Source organism: Anguilla rostrata, chromosome 15 (genome assembly GCF_018555375.3).
Source record: "Anguilla rostrata isolate EN2019 chromosome 15, ASM1855537v3, whole genome shotgun sequence".
In the NCBI taxonomy this organism is placed as follows: domain Eukaryota; kingdom Metazoa; phylum Chordata; class Actinopteri; order Anguilliformes; family Anguillidae; genus Anguilla; species Anguilla rostrata.
Window position 1 is genome coordinate 18,986,304 of NC_057947.1, and position 20,437 is coordinate 19,006,740.

The 20,437-nt window shown below is 41.9% G+C and overlaps 1 protein-coding gene across 4 annotated transcripts; it reads right to left on the bottom strand.

The window, feature by feature from the left end:
• Positions 1–2,106: 2,106 nt before the first annotated feature.
• arsh (arylsulfatase H) lies at positions 2,107–19,262 on the bottom strand. 4 transcript variants are annotated; one of them, XM_064311178.1, is made up of 11 exons: positions 19,180–19,262; positions 13,692–13,741; positions 13,112–13,258; positions 10,856–10,977; positions 9,946–10,068; positions 8,977–9,400; positions 8,386–8,522; positions 6,919–7,053; positions 4,814–4,976; positions 4,530–4,651; positions 2,107–4,278 (listed from the first exon to the last, which is right to left on the bottom strand). In XM_064311178.1, exons 2-11 carry the CDS (start codon positions 13,730–13,732, stop codon positions 3,908–3,910), a joined length of 1,785 nt encoding a protein of 594 aa, XP_064167248.1. In that variant the 5' UTR covers positions 13,733–13,741; positions 19,180–19,262; the 3' UTR covers positions 2,107–3,907. The 4 variants fall into 4 exon arrangements, with proteins under 4 accessions (XP_064167248.1, XP_064167246.1, XP_064167247.1 ...); XM_064311176.1 differs by lacking the exon at positions 19,180–19,262 and adding an exon at positions 15,920–16,183; XM_064311177.1 differs by lacking the exon at positions 19,180–19,262 and adding an exon at positions 14,337–15,903.
• Between the last annotated feature and the right edge of the window lie 1,175 nt (positions 19,263–20,437).

Below are 20,437 nucleotides of genomic sequence, written 5' to 3' on the forward strand. Positions count from 1 at the left end.
TAAGCTCCATTATTTGTAAGTCAGATGGGAGTGGAATCTCTTCCACTGAATAAATCCTCATCGCCAGGCCCTTGAGAGAGGGGGAGGGAGGGAGGGAGTGAGGGAGATGCAGAGGGAGAGAGGCAGAGAGAGAGAGAGAGAGAGAGAGAGAGAGATAGAGATGTTCTTTGTGCTGAAATGTTTGGCTGCACGTGTTGTGCTGCAGTGCACCCAGCTCCTACACTCTTTCTCTCTCTGTCGCACTGCAGTCCTCCACTTCTCTTCTCCAAATATCCCTCTCCTCTCACTCTCTCCCTAGGCTGCTCCAGCAGAGCAGTCTCACACTAACTGCACCCATCCTCTCCGTGGAGACCATGCTAATTGTGCTGAGGGCTGAGACTTGGGTCACGTTCTTCCTCCTAGATAAAGATCAGCACTATAAGCCCAGAGCTGCTAAAGAGGAAACCGGTGGGCAACAGGAAGAATATAATAATAATAATAATAGCATTATTAATAGCAAACAGTAAAGTATTTTACAGTAAGAGTACAGTAATAACATGCAATACAGAAAACATTTTAAAAGCAGGATAGGAATATGAAGAAAAGACAGACAGAGGTGGACATAGGAATGGGGACATGATGAGAAAGATGGAAAAGGAATGAGGGATGGACAGTTCAGAGAGAGAGGGACGGAGGTGAGAGGAAGATACAGAGGGGAGAGAGAAATCTATAATCTGAACTGTACCAGAGAAGCTCGGAAACATTTCCTGACTCCATTTCATTGCCGACAACTGCTGAAGTTGATAGCATATATTTTGTTTAAAATAAATATGTTCAAAAATAACTAAAGTCAGTGAATCGGCCTTATTAAATTCACATCCCCAAGAGGCCCAGTGCAGTAAACAGACTTCTCCCTACGGGTTACAAAGTGATTCAGTGGCAGCTTTCACATATTAAATACACTGAACATCAGAAACGTACTTATGCATATAGGGTTTTAAAAATAAAAAAATACACAAATCTCGGATAGACACCAATTTTTCTCCATTAATTTTATTCACCAATTGGTCGTGACTGCGTGTGAGGCGTGGGAGGTTTCTGAAATATTGCAAGCGCGCTCACCTCACTGCATCTCCTCACTGCTAGAGAGCAGACTGATCCCTGATGATGTGGGGATTTCACCTGCTCTGTGAAACTCCACATCTGCTACTCCTCTCTCAGCCGGAGAGCAATGCCTCCGAGCCGTCAAAACGCATGAAGCTCCACCCCTCACCGTGTGCTGCGCCAACGACTGCCAGTTTCCAACCTGACGTTATAGCCAAACACATTTAGGCAATCTGGGACGGTGTGAGACCCACGCTACCCATTTCACGCCGTTGGAACGCTTGCAGCCAGAGCGACCGAGCGGTGGGTCCTCTTGCATAAAAGCCACGTTTAGTTCCTCTCCCGACTCCTGTCACAGGCGCCGCGTCTACAGCCGGCTTCCTGTCTGTCACACATCCGCCACCGCATTCTTTACCCCGTCTGCCCACAACAGAGGGGAGGGGGGGTCATGTAACCGCGCTTCCTACCACAAAGCTCCTCAGAATTTCTCTCTGGTTCAGTTGGACAGGCAGACACTCTATGGTTTCTGTTCCCTCCACAATTTGTATCACCCTTTGCCAAAGGGTAATGACCAAAGCCTTCCCGATTGAGGAACACTGTATTCACAGCATAGCCTGAATAGCCCGACTTACAGCCTTTAAAGCAGCCCATATGACAAAATGGTCAGGGGGTCTCAAGACACGGTTGAGAGATTTCTATTCCAGAGAGCTGTTGATATTTCATCTTTGTGCAGTATTTCAGATATACAATAGACACTTTTCTATGCTGCCGCTTGGGGTCAATTACCAATAGCTGTCCTTCACTTATTGCTGTCAATCTGCAGGCTGAATCATCCTAATGCTTTGTGCAGTTAGGCCAGAAATTCTGAACAAATGTCAGAATCACTACAGCAAATGAAGTTCAAATGTGTGGACATTACACCCTTCAGACATTTGCCATAATATAATTCCAGCATGTCCTTGGACACGGGTTTACTGAATCTGTGAATCACCAAGCTGAAAGCACAAAAAAGAAAATGGACAGTTAAAAGAAAGATCATGTTTACTGTGGAGAAACAGTGCCACCTTGTGGATAATGGTATCATTACCACCTAAGAAACATTAAAAGCATACACCAAATACAATCTTTCAGCATTTAATTGCATATATACTTTAAACGTCCACAGTTATTCTATTTTTGGAAATTTGATATTATTCCACAAGGTCGACAATACATTTTGATAATTTTCAAAAAATGTAAAAATAAAAATATTACACAAAAACACATTCAGTTTCTCTCCCTTCAGGCTGGACAGGCTGTCTTGGGTGGGTGTTGCACTTTCTTTTTCCACATTCTCTGCCTTATTTGACTGTCTGACCCAGGAGCACTTCTCCCATCTCCTGAAAAAGTGAACATGGCCTAAATGATCTAGAGGTGATTAAACCATACATGTTTGATCCAGGATCCCTTTTCTCAGCACCAGCCTTGCTACAAAGCCAACATTGTACTGTGCCTCATTTCGGTGGCAAAATAAGTGAGCACACCAGCAAATGCCGAGATCTCGCACTCAAATATAAACTGCAGCCAACCACTCCTTACACTCTTCTTTTGAAGGCTGTGTAATGCCGGTTAGCTTACGGGCAACCAGTAACGGCACACGATGTGACTACCGATGACACTCAACATTCTGCCTATTCTCTGTTGTAGGTAGCTTGCTAATAATACAATAACACCATGCTCAAGGTTAAGGTGTGTGTGAGAGTTTATGAGAATAGCACATTAAAGATGATTGGCTGCTTTGACTGAAATCCTCATTAGTACATCTGTTGTGATGCCACACTTGGACTCAAATCTAAATGGCCTGATTTGTCTAGTGATTTTATTCTAATAACAAATGTGGAAAAATGTCATGTTTTCCAGATTTTATATTTTAGCAGCTTAATTGGTATACCTTAGACCAGGGCTGCCCAGTCCTGTTCCTGGAGGTAAACCTTCCTTCAGGTTTTCATTTCAACCCTAATTTGGCACACCTAATTCTACAAATCAGCAGCTCAATGAGATCTCTAGCTGTTGCATGAGGTGTTGTAATGGTTGGAATGAAAACCTACAGGATGGTAGATCTCTAGGAACAGAGTTGAGCAGCACCGCCTCAGACAATGCAGGCACCCGAGCGTTTAATAAAACTTACGTGGGGCCCTTGTGAAATGTGAAACCTTCGCTAACCTGAAAATGATATAATCAGATAAAAGGTTTGGCTATTATCGGTTCATTGATTAATTTTGTTAAAAAAGGAACAAACATCTAAACCAATCTAACAAGACAACTAAACTAAAATAGGAATGCGCACAGAAGACAATGGCAGTCAAAAAGATGACAATAAAGCGGCATGAATGGAGAGAAACTTCATGCAGTAGCAAGCAAGCATGTGCTGATGGGAAAAGATTTGACACAAACCAAATATTCAGTGATGAAGCTGGCCCACTTCATACTGGTTAAGGAGTGTTAAAGATGAACATGTCACAATCATGCTCATTATGTCCTCCTTTGTAAAGTGACATCACATAGCACAGAAATAAGGGCACTTTCTGGTTCTCATCAGTTGAGTGCTTCTGCTTTAAGGCAAAATTTACGCATGTAAATAATAATACAATATCAAACTGATCCATGCCACAGCTAGAAAAAAAATAAAAAAAACATTTCCGCCTCATCTGCAGAAATTGCATCATTGCAGTAATGCAAAAAAGCCAGTTTATTACAAATTCTAATCTTCAGTCTTTAATGTGAATATAAAAGCTGGAGGACATTTTGGCCCTGGCATTGGGAGCGTTGCCAGGGGGCGGTGGCCTCAGCGCACCTGCCCCGCGGTGCTGTTGGCCTCTGAGCACGAGCAGAAGGGGAACGTCCCACAGCAGGGCTGGAGCCAGGGCTTCCACAGGACCTGCTCCCACGTCAGCTGGTCCGGAACGGGCGCGAGGGTCCTTCTGTGCACCTCCACCGCCTCCGCCACCCTCCGCAGCACCTCGGCGTAGCGGGGCTCCGTGTCCGGGGAGAGAGGGCTGGTTTCGGACGGGTCCCGGGCCAGGTCGAACAGCAGGGGCGGGTGGTGGTGGGTGACAAATCCTTCATGACACTGGCACACCTTGATGTTGTAGCAACCTTCTGCCCCCTTGGGAGAGAAGTTGGGAGTGAAGAGGTGGGCCTTGAAAATGGCGTCACCTGATGGAAAGACGGACAGACAAGGTTGTGTGTGAGGCTTTGTTAAACTAAGTAAACTAAAGACCGGCAGGAAGGCAGAACAACAACAGAGACAGACAGAATGACAAAACAATAGACAGTCAAAAGCACACAGAGAGAAAGACATGGGTTCTTTATTGTCCATCTAACAGGCTATTCTTGTACCAGCAGCTGCAGGGGGCCAGTGCAGGCGTGCTCTCAGACGTGTGAAAGGGAGATGTTGTGGGACTCACTGTCGGGCGGGTGCCAGCGGACAGCGTTGAGGTACACCCCGCAGTAGTGGAACATGAACTCGTGCTTGGACCGCTGGACTCTGCCCTCCATCAGAGGCATCAGGTCATGGCCGTCTAGCACCCTGTGTGCAGGAACGATTACTCTGATGATGATGATTATTATTCTTCATCCCATAAAGCAGCCCTCTCCCCCACAAACTTCCCCCTCACTCACCAACCCTACCTGTAACTGCTCACTCCCTCTCCCCCCACCTCACCAACTGCCATGCCACCCTCGCCCCTACCTGTCCTGTGGCAGCTGACCCCCTGCCAGTGTGACCAGAGTGGGGTACAGGTCCATGAGGCTTGTGGGCTCGTCGATCACCCTCCCGGCCGGCAGCCGGCCAGTCCAGCGGAACACCCCTGGCACCCGGATGCCCCCTTCCCAGCCGCCCATGGCCTTCCCCCCTGCAGACGGGACAAGAATTCGGGGGTGTTGACATTCCAAAGCAAGAGCAACAAAATTTCCGTCACTTGAAGTGGTTCTGGCCCTTCAGGAACTTCCTCTCAGACCATGGGGCTACTGTGTCCTGGAAACATGAGAAAGATTTCCCTCTACAGAAAATCTAATAAAGATTCCAGACACTACAGCTACGCCATTTCAAAGAGGCCCTCCCTCCCACATAGCTGAGAAGTGGGATGTGTAGGTCTGTGCTTAAATAAAGCCTGTGAGATGAAGTGTTTAGCTTGGCGCTCAAGCTGTGGGGTGGAGTGTTTAGCTCTGTGCCCAAGGCAAGCTGGATATGTGGCTCCGTGCTCAACCGCCAAATTTTCCAACAGCCTTCCTGACCTGTTAGGCGGCTTTCATAGATACAGATGAAAACATATTTTATACACAGGGGCTGCATGAAGGAGAAACAAGAACACAAATTCAGTGTGTATGTGTGTGTGGAAGGGGGGATTTCTACTGTATTGTACACCAAGCTGAATTTAAATAGGGGCGTGAGAAAAAGAAAGAAAGAAGGCGACAGAGGGTGTAAACGTGTGTGTGAGGGAGAGGCGTTTAATTTGTTTTGCAACCAGTCAGGTCTGTGGAGGTGAGAAGAGCGAGAGCCGCAGAGGTGCGTGGGGGGAAGGTTACAACACTACCCGCTTTGTAGGCCTCGCCTTCGGAGTGCACACCATGCCAGGGAGGTACATAAAGACCTCATTATCCAGGCCAGACCCTCACGGACGGCCAGAAGCTTCTGTCCGCAGCCGCCGCCGCCCCCCCCCCCCTACACGTGCAACAAAGACAGCCTTTGTGAGACGCTAACAGGCAGCCGCTCTGTTTCCTCAGACAATTCCGCTTTCCGATTCAGAGGTCCGAGCGGAGGTCGCGCGTTTGCCGACGGGTTCACCCGATCCCTGAACGCGTGTGTGCACAACGGTTCAACAGTTCGAATAAACAGCGCTCATGACGTTGCACAATGGAGAGCATTTCTGTGTGCCTTCGTCACAGGAGGGCTGGAGTGAGCCTTTTACAAAAGGAAACAGAGCCTGGAGCTAGAGCCATGCAACAGGACTGGCATCCTGAGGGAACCAACACAATTGTTGCGGGATGAAAAATACCATTTAATAGTATATTCAGCTAGTTGGCGAATAGCCTTTATCAATAAATCTGATCTAAAAACCTGGTTAGTTTCATTTCCGACTACTAACTATGACACATGATTTATTTAATTTGAGGACCATTAAATCAAGCCTGTTTGAATCGTGACTTTTGAGTGAGGCTTCCAATTCTGTTTTAAATGCATTTTAAAGATATCTTTGTTTAGGCATATTGCTGATTTAATGTTACATTAGAAACAGGCCTTGTTAAGTGGCAGCACATTGTTTTAATCAGCTTTGTTGGCTCATTGTAGCCATGGTTCCTTTGCTTTTTTACATTAAAAAAAGAACAAAGAGAAACGGCACGCTCTCTCATCCTCCTGTTTCTCGCTGTGCATGCGAACCTGTGTTTGCATGCAGACCTGCGTAAACAGGTACAATGTAATTGCTGTGTAAGTCAGATAAGCTCTAGATAAGCGCATCTCCTAAATGCCTGTAATGTAATGTAATGCTTGTTTCCAAGAAAGAGAATGTAGCTATGTTCATAGATTTGATTTGTATTCACTAGTATAGTTGTGTATAGTTACTTACAATATGAGAGTAGTAAGTATTAATACAAAAATGCAAAAAACTGTGCCCATGGATACAGGTTTCCAAAGCAGGACAAGTAATAATTAAAGAACAAGACAAACCAATAGTGATTTACCTATTTTTCCAATGGTAACTACCACTCTCCATGGATACCTGAGTACTTGATGGCAGTAACTATGGCTCTCCATGGCTAACAGGGTTATCTGAGCGTGTTTCTCTGCTTTGTTACCTTTGTAGATCCCATTCCAGCCTCCCAGATGTCCCTGAGTGTTGGCGATCTCGACATGGCCCCCGTGATCGGACGTGAAATACATGAGGGTCTTCTGAGCCAGCCCCAGTCTCTCAACCACATCCATCATCCTGCCTGTAAGAAATGGAGGGGTTAGCTTTGCCACTTCCTCTAAAAGCATTTCATTTAGCCAGTTCAGGAAATTAGGTGTAATTGAATTCATGAATTTAACAAAATGTCCATAATTTTCCTTTGCATTTTTGCAAATTATCAATCAATTATATATAATCAATTATAAATAAATGCAAAAATCTAAATTACTATGTCCTTTGCTCCTTGCAAGTCCTTGCTTAGAGTTACCAACTCAATCTGTGGCTAATTCAATTTAAATTTAAATGCATGGACAATTCCAGTTCAGATCTTAGTAGTTTGGAATTGATCAATTCCAATTCGAATGCTTACCTCCAAGGCAATGAAAACAGTGAAAAGCAATGATCCTCATGCGAAAGTGTAACGATGCTAAGCTTGACTGTTGATGGGATGGAATGAGAATGTTGTGTGGGAGGTTCTAGGTCTTCTTTTTATCCTCCCAGCAGTGTAATTATTTATATGGCTGGGTGTTTGTCACAGAAGTCGCAGGTGTCACTGATTCCATGCTTTTCCTATGTCTCTTTTTTGGCAGTTCTGCATCTTTCTCCATTTTTAGTGCTTTCCTTGACTTTTTAAGCAGTTTTGAATCATAACTATTAGGCTGCGTTCACACCGGACAGGCTTTAACAGCTGGGAGTGCCTTTTTTCTGATTATTTTCATCAAGTTTAAATTAGTTTTCTATGCTGCTTTTGCGCAACAGGTGCCCCATGTTAATTATTCCGTGGCTGCTTAATCTGCACTGTTTGATTTCTTGCTCGGGGAGTTGAAGTAGTATGATTCTTGTTGTAAAGATTCTCTCAGTGCATCTTCGATCTATACCTATGTCTCCATCTTGCTTGCGCCTTGATTTATGCCTGCTCTTTAGAGGAAGAGAAATTTTCATGCAAAAATTGACCCTTGTTAGTTGTGTGAACTTTAGTAAATTCAACGGAATACATACTTATAATATATCCCGCCATCATTTGCGTGATCCTCCTTTAAATACATATGCATTAAGGAGATAAGTGCACCTTGTGACGTCTAATGTAGATGACACGCATACTACACTTCCAGCCCAGTGTGCCTATTTGATACATACAACGCATGCTTCTGGGGCAGAATGCATCATATCTGCACCTGAAACTAGTTGCAAAAGTCTTAGCAAATCTGGCCCACAGTCCTCCAGAATGAACACCAGTTAAGACCTTATATTTGCATGGTACCTGTGAAAAACCCATGTGAGATAACAGTAAATGAATCAATCTCTGCAAGGGCTGTGACTGTCAGAGAACAAGGGCAGCTGCACAATGGCACCAGTGCCTTCCAAACCAACTTACCAACCATCCAGTCCATCTCTTCTACATTATCACCGTACAGCCCGTGTCTGCTCTTCCCAGCAAAGCCCTCGGATATGAAGAGAGGCGTGTGGACATGAACCAGGGAGAGGAACAGTAGGAAGGGTTTGTGCTGGTTTCTGCAGGGGAAATGCAAACATTCTGTCAAGGAGGTATTCTCAATACCACAGCTCACATGAGTTTTCCACCCCAATAACTTTTAAATAAGAGTGGGATGTAGGGTGCGATTCTGGATTTTTCTTTCAAATTCAGATTTGCCTTTTACCAATACACTATGGAAAAAGCCACCCTTTTCCTTTAACATAACATGTACAGCAACATTTGCTGAAAGTGTAACAACAAAATGCTTACAAAAAGGTATAATTCAATGTGAACTTTACCTATTACCTTTCTACATTTTATATTATCTTGCCACTTTTGACAAACAATGGAAATATGGTTTCAAACATAAAAATACTACTAAAATCAGACCAACTGAATCTAAAATGGAAAAGCAAGCATCCATGTGGTACCAATATGCACAAAAGACAAGGCTCAGACGCAGCTGAGGACAGTGGAGGGGCTCGTTTGTACCTCTCCACAAACTGCTCAGCCTCCCCAATGAGCCTTTGCATCAGGGTGGTTAAGTTTATGGGCTGTTCCACCACTTCTTGGTTCCTCATGATGATGCAGTTCCACCTCTGAATGTGTGCAAAGGGTATGTGCCAAACAGCAAATCCCAGGAGGCCCAGGGCCGCCAGCAGAAAGACGACCTTCAGGCTGACCTTCAACAGGCCGCAGACTCGCACAATGACCAAAGTCGCCATGGAGAGGGCCGCCAGCACAGTCAGGTCCCGTAAAGCCCTCTCGAAGTCGACTAGAATTTCCTTCCCCTCCCCTGGCTTGCAGTCATTAAAAAGGGTGAAGGGCAGACCGTAGAAGTAGTCAAAGCCGTGCTGGTTGGGGTGGTGGCAGTGGTCCTCCCTGCTCTCACAGCTCACACCTAAGTGCCACTTTCCTTCAAAAGGAAATGTGAAAACACACAGATTATTTTTGAATGTTACATTCAAGGGTTATGAGGCACTGTCCGTTGTATAGCACAATGTCCCCTACCCAAAACATTCTTAAACAGGCCCTGCAGGTCAGGAGACCAAGGGAGGTACAGGATCTGCTGGTTTTTGTTTTCAACTTAAAATTAGCAACCAGCTAAGACTTAAGAAATCTAGGTGGGTTCAGTGTCCTATGTAATCAAATTTAGAGCTGTGTAACAATGAAAACCAGATCTTGTAGCTTAGCAGAACCAGGGTAGAGAGCCACTGAACAAGTTCAACATCCAGCCTTATGAATGAACTATGCATAAAATGTGACCCATGCAAGTCACTATATAAGCAAATAATTCATATAACGTACATTGTACACAAGTTGTCCAAAAACAGCAAAACACAAGATTATGAATGTGTGCTGTAACAATATCGTAGTTTAATAAATAAATGTAATAAATGTATCCTATAAGTGTAACAAAATGTGATGTGTGCCTTTATTAAGCAGTCGGAGGGTATTTACCCACAATTCCTGTGCTGTAGCCTTGCCTCTGAAGGAGCTTGGCAAAGGTTATCTCACTTTGAGGGAGACCCCCAGACCCTCCCAGAAACAAAATGACCTGTACCCTCCCTCTGCTGCCAAGCCCTGGAAAATACACACACACACACATTCCCCCATTTGAAGATGAGGAGATAGGTGACCCTTAAACCTCTAGGCCACAGGTGTCAAACTCCATTCCTGAAGGGCCACAGCGGCAGCTGGATTGTGGGGTGTTCTCAGCCCCAGTGGTCCTTTCAAGTCATTGATTGGCTAAAGAATTCACTAAACTTAGTTTTCAGGGTCTGGCAGCTGATTGAAAGGAAACCACAAAAGCCCACAGACACTACAGACCCGTGGGAATTTACTTTGACACCCCTGCTCTAGGCAATCCTTCTGCATGATTACTACCTCTAAGACTGTCAAACTCAGTCAAACTCTGGTCCTGGAGGTCACAGTGTTCGCAGGTTTTTGTGCTTTCTTTTCAATCAGCAGCCAATCAAGGTCTTGAGAAATGTGTGGACTCTTAAACCAATCAACTGCTTGAAAGAATCACCGGTGAAACACAACAAAAACTAGCAGACACTGCAGCCCTCCCGGACTGGATTCTCACACCTGTTCTGTTGGACAACAGTTCCCACTCTGGGGGTCAGGATAGTGTAAATAATACAGTTTTCATTGACATTCACAGCAGTGAAATTACACACTCCACCAATAGCAAGCAATGTACTAGTTACCATTGGCATACATTAAAAACCTTTTATTTACATATTTTAACACAAGTCAGCCTACATTTTATCAAGTGGTATTAAAGTGGGTAATGGGCTCAGAATTTTGGAACCCCTAGGGATATTAGGACTATGTAAATAGCGAGAGGGGAATGAGGGGGACGCACCTGACCGCAGGGCGTACCGGCCAGTCATGAAAGCCGCTCTGCTGGGAGTACAGAGGGGTGCGGCAGCAATGTGCTGAGTTAGCTTCACCCCCTCCCGAGCCAGCCGGTCAATGTTGGGGGTTCTGGAGATAGAGGGGCAAGCAGTGACACTGAACAGTGAGAGCTTTGCTTTATAAATGCAGGCCAGAAACCAGGGAGAGCTTAGTTACTTTAAGCTGCACTGTTTATGTTACACTGACGGCTGTAGATGATGACACCGAACAGGGTAATGAATGGCGTCTCACAAACTGTCATTTACATCTCCGCAGCACATTCAGGTTACAAAAGCTAGTTGGTCTGAGCATTAGCACGACATTGGTTGCTGCGATAGGGGAGTAAGTAATTTGCCACAGTAATCGTCTATGGGCCGGAAACATATAAAGACACGTCCAGTGCAACTTTTCTGGCCATTAACCCTGCCTTGCTTTGCCCGGTACACGTGTGATTATTAGAGCCCGGCCATTACTTGACTTATTTGACGACATCGGTATCGGCAGTTATGCAGCCGATGTGTCCCGATTTTTAAATAAGTATAATAAACAAAAAAACATTGGTTATTTATCTGTACTTGTCTGTTCGAACGTTGTAATTGCAATTTACTAGAATTATCCAGTAGAGGGAGCTCTAATACAAGTGTGAACTGCAGCAGCTGACGCGCTACTTCTGCAATAAGACGTTTGTCACTCGTGCCTCATCTTGTCTGCACAGATTCGATTGCCGCAATAAAGGTAGGTATATTTAGTGAAACTTTTTAATTAAATGCGTTTATACGACCACTATGTTAATCAATCCTCATTATCAAGCGAGCGAGCTAGCTAACATATTTGGTTCACTTTAGCAGGCTAGCAAGCATTTATGAAGTGGCAGTGAGCACATAAGCACATAATCTACATTTCCAGAGGACATCGCTGTATTCTCAAATAAATAACCAGCCAAAATAAAATGGTGATTGAATGCATCACACATTTGTTTTTGTTTTTTATCTGAGATAATGATATTAGCTACTATATGATGCTGTGTCAATAGCCAACGCGTTATTGCAAGCGAGTGTGTCATCTAGTCACGCGTCATCGTAGCAAGCTAACCAGACAGTAAAAACGCCGATAAAACACTTCTAACGTGGATCATTTTAAGCCATGTTATCTAGCTTTGTCGTGATAACATGAGAGAAGGATTGCTGTTGGAGAAGTGAATCAACCAACAGTTAGCGCTGGTAACCTGCACGAAAGCGCATTGTAGTTTTTTTTCCCCACGTATTTCATCCAGTCGATTTAATTTCATCTAACGTTACACTTGATTCACTCATTAGCTCCGCTAGATAATGTCTTACTCTTTGAGATCATGTAGTAGAAATAAAATAAGAAAATATAATTTAACTTACTGAGAATATATAATAAGAAATAATGAGGCTGTGTCAATAGCTAATGCGTTATCGCGAGCGAGTGTGTCATCTAGTCACCCGTCAGAGCGCATTGTAGTTATTTTCACCACCGAATTCTTATGGACAGGGAAGCTCGGTAGATAAAGTCTTACTCTTTGAGATCATGTAGTAGGAATAAAGTAAGAAAATATAATTAATTTACTGAGAATAGATACTAAGAAATAATAACAAATTAATAATAACAACAACAACAATAATAATATTCATAAAAATACATGTTTGAAACTGGAAAACTGATTTTTTTTTAATTATTTTTTTATAGATGGCAGGAAAAGAAAGGAGTAAAAGCAAGGTGTGGAGTTATTTTGATTTCACACACTTAAAGATGGTGTTAATATATATATTTAATTTTATATAATCTTTTACTTTTTTATCTAAAAAGTTATTTGTGTGTTTATTTTTATTTGTTTGCTTATAAGTTAAATGTTCTTAAATATAGAAACTTTAATAATTGATAAATAAATCAATAAAATTGATTTGAAAACGTTGCACTTTTTGACAAAATATCAGTCAAAACATCGGTAATCGGTGGGCTAGGACTCTCCAAAATCGGGATCGGCATCGGACCCAAAAAATCTGGCATCGGTCAGGCTATAGTGATTATCACTGTTCTGAATGGAAACTTTGAATGTGGTCATTTCTCACAAGTTCAAATTCCTACATTAAAATGCAAAGATCTCAAGCCGTGTATGGATTGATAAGACTGAACTCTGGCCAAGGCTATGGCTAATGCACCCCCACAGCATGTTCATAAAGCTACGCCTGAGACAAGTTACCTTATGGTGTCATTACCAAAGCAGCCAATGTCCCCGATGCCAAGATCGTCTACCATCATGAGGATAAAGTTGGGCCTGACGTCATTTCCAGTCTCCGCAGCCTCCTCTCCCAAACTGACTGCCAGCAGCACTGCCAGCAGAAAAGACCTAAGAGCACAAGCCGAGTTCTGAAGGTGAAATTTGGACATGGTTTGTAACCAGAAGGTTTTTACTTTCAAAGATAATGCGGTACCTGCTGATATACCTTTCAGCCAGATTCTTAAGCCAATACCCAGCTGTGTTAAAGGTCAAAACAACTTGTGTGTAAAACAGTCTCCATGTTTACTGAGCTACTACACTTTTTTATTTGTGAAACCTAACAATAAATGTGTAGAATTCAGATACTCCTAGCTGACTACATGGTTGACCCGCTCAGTAAAACTATAAACTGCAAATATTTGGTCTTACAGTAAAGCTACACAGAGCACATTTCAACTCTGTCACTTCAGGTGATATCCACAGTAGTGTCACTTCTCCTCATGCTTGTCAGCGCTGTGCGTCAAGAGAAATGTACATCTTGTGATTTAAGAATGAAGCCTACCTTTGACACAGGAAAGGGTTCCATATTCCAAGTATAAACATTTCGATACCCTGTGAGACACAAGAAGGACAATTTGAAAGAATTTAAAAATGAAGACAATGGGCCTCATTCACGAAACGTGTATGACCACACTTGATCGTAGACTGCGTGTAAGAATGTTTCCGTTTTGGCATTCATAATTTTTATGTTATCTGTATTTGTTCATGGCTGTTTACTTATGCAAATCACATGAACATGAACAGGATTGCACATACAATTTACAAACAGCCAGCATTCCTCATTTCATACAACTGGGATATGCACAAAAACAAAGGTCTCATGTCATAAATCTCATATTGTTTTGTCGTAGGAACATTTTTAAGAACGAAAGTAAAAATTATTTAAATTTTAAAAGTGTTGCAGGGTCACCATATCTATGTTTTTCCTGCACTGAAATGTCTTAGGCTGGCCATCTAAGTGTTTTTTTTTCAAGCGGCCTAAGCCGCCTATAGGAGAAATATGGGGGGGGGGGGGGGGTGAAATTAATACAGCATGATAATGTGAAAAATTATTTTGAGATGCGAGTAGTAGGGATTTCATGATGTGATTGGGATATAGGCTACCGATCAGTAAGGCTGGGTGTTTGTCACGGAAGTCGCTAATTACCTTCGTTTTGATGATTTCCTTGGTTTTTCGGCAGTTGTGGATAGTAACTGTCGACCTTAATGTAGCCTATATGACTTATTTATAGCTTATAAGCCTACACAATTTAACAATAGCCTATTCCTAAATGCTAGGAGAAACAATATGCAGCAACATAGGCCTATAGTCTACAGGTTCTGCAATGCGCTGGAATCAGGATTTTTGTCCAGGATCTGTTGTTGCAATCAGATATTTGACTGGCCCTGTGTGCCATTCGGTCCGCTGGAGGCCCCGTGCGCCAGCTGGTGCGCGCACCTGGATTGCGTTAGCTAATCAGCCGAGGTGTTTAAAGGAGTGCAACTCTCCACAGTTCGGGGTCGAGATCGGGAGCTCACATTCGAGAGTGCGGTTATTGGTTTCGGTTCATTTTGGAATTGTGTTTGAGAAAATAAAGAAAAAGGAAGTAATTCTCAGCTGGGATGCTGGAGGAGCTGGACCTGTCTTGAAAGGCGGGCCACTTACGGGCGGCGCACGGGAATGTTGTCGCGCCATTTTACTTCCTTTTGTCTTTGTTTTAGTTTTCTTTTTCCCGGAACCCGTGGACGAAGGGGGAAGGTGTCCGTGTATTTTATTTAGCGTTTGTGTGGGTGCGCGCTCTCTCCATGCAGCAACCGACGCTGTTACCCGGCGCCTGCCGCATCTCCCTCCCTGGTGTGTCACACCCAGTCAGCCGTTGCCGTGTTGCCCGGTGATCCTCTCCCCATTATGGTAACATCAGTGACAAAAGCTCCAACAAGGTCTAAACCCTGCAATGTACCGCTTGATGTACCAAAACAAACTAGATATAAAAATGGACACATGGTAACCGTGTTTCTGGTGATGCAATTTAAACATGCTTTATTTCTAACAACGTTCTGCAACAGATAAAAAGCATGCTTTTCGCAATGGCCTGAATTAAGAGAGCAAAAGCTCCAGGCTATCAATGTATTTCACTAGAGCTTTCCATAGCAGTTGGCAAGTACCCGATTTTCTTTGAAACTTCCAGCATTTGTTATTGTTGCGTATGTTCTTGCAATCATTTCTCACATTGATTTCTAAAGCTTTTTCGTGATTTTCAACAACTGGCCCCAGTATTCAAACTAAAGTTACGCCCTTGCATCAGGTTGATGATGCCAGTAAACTGGACCGACACACAACACACACAAAGTCACTCACACAAAGTCACCACCTAAACCCTGGAGCCAGGACAAACCCTGTATTAACTTTGACTATCAGAAAAACTTCTGACAGGATCGAGAGACAAGTAACTATGTTTCCAGATTTGAAAACAGTCCCCATGCCAAATCAGAGCCTCAAACCTGCCCAGTTACATAAATACATAGAACGTGTGTCAGCGCGCATATAAACATACACACACCTAATAAAACGTTATCGCAAGACCGGAGACAGTCAGCAAGCACCCGCACGCACGCTTGTGCATACAAACCGCAAATTCAGCACCACAGAAACACGGGAAATCAAAGCAAATGCTTTGCATTAAGTAATAGGCCTCCATCCTGTCCATGCTCAGTATTATGCGTGTAAAATAAAATATAAAATCCACCCACCAACGTGATATCTCGTAGAGCATAAATGCAGCAGAACATTCAGCCTAGATAGCCATAGCGACTACATAAATAGGAACTGGAGAGGGTAGGAACTGTGAAGCCTAGGAAGTAACCTAAACGTAGAGCGTACATAGAAACTGGAGAGGGTAGGAGGGGCCAGTCGGTGAAGCCTAGGAAGTAACGGGAAACAGCCTCTACTGCGCATGCATGAGGACAAAAGCACTTGCTGGCAATTGAATTCAATGTAGAAATCCACGGTGATTTAACAACCAAAGAAAACCTCGTCGGTCCATTTTTTGTGATAATAAATTTCATTATGTGCAGCAGTTTCTGAAACAACGGTTTTTTTGGTCCAGAAGTTTTTTCTTTTATTAAAATCTGAATATTCTCCACATTTTTATATCTGCTTTTCATATGAAACGTAACGGTCGTCAATTGAGTTTCAAAATACCATCGAAGACGTTTTATTTTGCCTCCAAAAGTCTGATTCCCAATGAACTACAAAAAAAGTGGATATTCCCCATTCACTTTAATGGGAGCTCCAGTGTTCTGCCCTCAACACACGGAGTGCAGGCTTACTTCCGGGACTTCACAAGCTGAGGTTAGCTGAGGGCGTGCCTGCCTGTCTAGTTAATATGCATTTCTACGAGATGAGTGAGAGAAAAAAGTTTGTAGGAGCAACTTTTTTCTGATTCGTCACCCACCCACCAGCAAGCCTCTGCGCCAAACAAGTATGTATTTCTGGTGCGTGTAACTGCTCCAAATGCGAGGGGTCAAGCTCCAAAGGGGTGTGGTCTAGCTCCAAAGAGGCGGGTTAGGGTTACACTAAACTTTGACCGTTTGGAGCTAGGCCACTCCCTTTTGTGCTAGACCACTGCCCTTTGAATCTGCGTAAGGCACCAGAAATACCTTTCTCGTGCCAAATTCACCAATGAATGAGAATGGTTTGCTGAAAGAGGAACATTAAAAAAAACTGCCAAATATAACAACATTGGCAACACTGAGTTGTAAGTCCATGTGGTCTACCTCTCAAGGGTAAGGAGGGACCCTTGGGAGTAAATTAGGTAGTAAAGTTCAAAGAGTCAATGCAGTTTGTTTATGCATCCATTTTTATAATAGTATTGTGGCTGTAATAGAACATAATTAATATGCTGTTATAAAAATAATAGGCCTGATCATTTATATTTATTTCAATAACCTGTTGACTGCCAGTAAAATTGATATTTTGAAGTTGACCATTATGTTCAGTTGGTCATTATGGAAGGAGCATGAAATGGATTTCCACAGACTTAATAAGGGCTGTTGTCATTCCTCAGCGGCATCACTTACAACATACAATTTGTATGTGAAGGTTGATTATATTTGTGGTGTTAGCCCGGGTAAGGCTTCACTATGCACTAGTAGCATTGGGCAGTGATATATACAGTACTTATATATACCTAGCCTACTAACTGTATTATTTGCTTTAACCATTATGAATGTGAGAGAACTACTTATTTTCTCTTATTTTTTATTTCATTTTGTTTTGTTGATAATGTGTACTGTCTATAATGTGATGTTTGAATGTCTTATCTTGTCTTGTCTTTTGTGTGGACCCCAGGAAGAATAGTTGTTACTGAGGTAATAACTAATGGGGATCCTAAATAAAGAAAAATAAAATACAATCACTACTCTGATAAATCAGCGATGAGCCGTGCTTGGAATAATACTTCAATCAAAACAAAGTATGAGGAAAATAAAGCAATACTGCATTTCTGGGACATAAAAATCGAATCGTATAATGGACATCCCAAGTTGCGTAGGCTACCTAGCCTAAAGATTGTTAAGACTAAATGCCTGAGAGGTGTCCATTGGTAGAGCTGTTGCCAGTGTATTCTTCATACTACAGAAAGGGCTGAGGTTTCCCATCTGGAGTGTCTGGAAACAAGCTTTATAAAACTAATACATATTCCAAGAAAATATGGTAAAAAAATTTTGATTAGATTTCTCACATAAACATGTGTTTTTGTCAAGTGTTGTTATTGCATTGCTTTTTTGACATGGCAAATAGGGGAGAGTTGGTATAAATGTTTTTGGAATTTGCTCATTCACTCAGTAAATATTTAACCTAGCAGTATGAAATTGTACTTCAAACAGCTTTGGCATATCATTAGTCATTACCCGTTTCAATTGTGTTCATAACTTAATCAAGTCGGGTACAATTTAAACCAAAGTACAGGCAGTCTGAGGTTAGATTCATACAACCTATTCAGTATACAGTAATTGTAACAGAGGGGTGGAATAATTGTAACAGTTAATGAAAACTTCCTATAATATGCATATAGAGGTTGAACATGCTAATATTAATCAAACAAACACATTTCCAATGTAACGTGAGACCAGCCACATCCTCAGATCATGAAGCATGGGGCTTTATGAAAAAATAGTGTGCAAACATTTATGCACAAGCAACTTCGTAACTTACCGGGAAGTGAGTTGTGGTAACATCCAAATTGAAAAGGAAAGCTGGTTTTGTTTGTTTCTCAACCACCAGGTAAACTTTCACCAAGCAAATAGCCTACATGAGTTTAAATATCTGGGACTCATAATTGATTCACAACTTAATTCTAAAAAACATACATCAATTTTTCAAAAAACATGGGAAAATCTGGTCAAATTTTTTGTTTTTACAATCCTTAATCCTCTCGCTCCTCCTGTGCTGACAGAGGTCCACTAGGGCATCCACAAGAGGGGACTGCATAATACCATTAAGGAAAAGCACTTTTAGCCAATCAGCCTTTTCTTTTAAAGCATAACATGTTTGGAACACCCTGCCTGCAAACTTGAGAAACCTGACAAACATTAGCACATTCACCCGAAAGGTCACAGGTTCAGTTCCTTGCTAGGACACCGCCGTTGTACCTATGAGCAAGGTAGGCCTACTTAACTTGCAAAGCTTCAGTATATATAAGCTGTATAAATGGATGCTATGTAAAAGTTGTGTAAATCGCTCTGGAAGAGCTTCTGCTAAATGACTGTAATGTAATGCTATTGATCGTGATACATTTATAATTCTTCTTGGCCTATATCTGAAATGAAACCGATATCAAAGTTTTAGGCAAAAAACTAAGCTACGCATCGTTTCATTTTATCAATATAATCTGTTAAAACATCTTCAAACATGTTATGTTTTTTTTTTTTAAAGTTGATTTTCGTGTAAAATTATTTTAAATCGTCGTATTATTTCTGTTATATAATCGCACTGTAAAGTACGATCTTACCTTTACGTGGTTCAGTTCGTGACGGAGCTGCGAACTTTGATAGAAGCATAGACCGTATAAAAAAAAGAAGTGACAAATTCCGAAGTGCCTGGGGTTGCCAGACACCTAGGAAAAGCCCCGTTGCTGGGTTTATTTCCCCGTTGTATGAAAACCCAAATTCCAATTTTAAGGAGCAAATACAGCGAATAAAAATTAACAAATACAAATATGAAAATTAAAAGTAGGTGAGATTTTTATATTAATGTCAAATGGTAAATGTAGTTAACACTATATGAATACATTGGATGAGTGTCACAAGACAGTGGCAGTACAAGTATGTTTTTATCATTTTCAAAAGCAATATCCATGACGATCTGACGTCACAATTATTGATCAAATAGCCTAACTTGAACTCACTGCTGGACTAATGACTCTCCTTACATACACCACTGGTGATGTTCCAGTGCCGAGACATGCACAGTATGATGGTTTGTGGGTTGCTGATTTTAATGTTAAAATGAAAAACAACAAAAAGCAGCACTCTCGATTCAATGTTGAGGACCCCTGCTCAATGCAGTGCTTTTCAAACTTGGTCCAGGGGACTCCTGAGTATGATGTTTTTTGTTCCAACCAAAACTGCAATCCCATAGTTTAAACTATCTGTAAATTTGTCTTAATTACACCTTCCCAGTTTTGAAGGACTATTTACCCTCTGTAGCCACATTATGTTAGAAATAGCTATGCATGCTATGAAGAATAAAAATCCCATATTCATAGTGCTATATTGTAAATTATCACATTAAGTACTTATTTTAAACTTATCAAATTAAAGAGTGAGGTGAATCAATTGGCTCATAATTTCTTTGCAAATGGTAATGATCCAAACCAGCATTATGTTAACACAATGCAGGTTTGACTTGTTTTCTTTGTCTTTGAATTCTTCATTATTAAACAAATGGTTAGTTTTAAAAGGTCCCTGTTGATTCAACCCATTTTTTAATTTGGTTAAAAAATGTTTGCAATGAAAAGCCTTTTCTTCTTCTCCTTCTTGTTTTTATTCTTGTTATTATTATTATTATTATTATTATTATAAAACACTAACAATGATAATAGTAATAACAGTATTAGTAGTAGTAGTTCCAGCAGTAGCAGCTGTGGTAGTAGTATAATAGTAACATTAGTAATAGTAACATTCTATTTATTTATTTTTTATTGTGATTTTCAGGCTTTTTCCAGCATGTTGCTTGTTTACTACATTAGTAAGTCTTCTCCGTAAGGG

Coding starts and splice junctions, on each gene's coding strand:
- arsh (XM_064311176.1), bottom strand. CDS start 15,958: ATGTTCTGCTGCATTTATGCTCTACGAGATATCACGTTG. Junction 8,523..8,976: donor GCTGAGCAGTTTGTGGAGAG/GTACAAACGAGC, acceptor TTTCCCCTGCAG/AAACCAGCACAAACCCTTCC. Junction 7,054..8,385: donor AGAGATGGACTGGATGGTTG/GTAAGTTGGTTT, acceptor CATTTCTTACAG/GCAGGATGATGGATGTGGTT.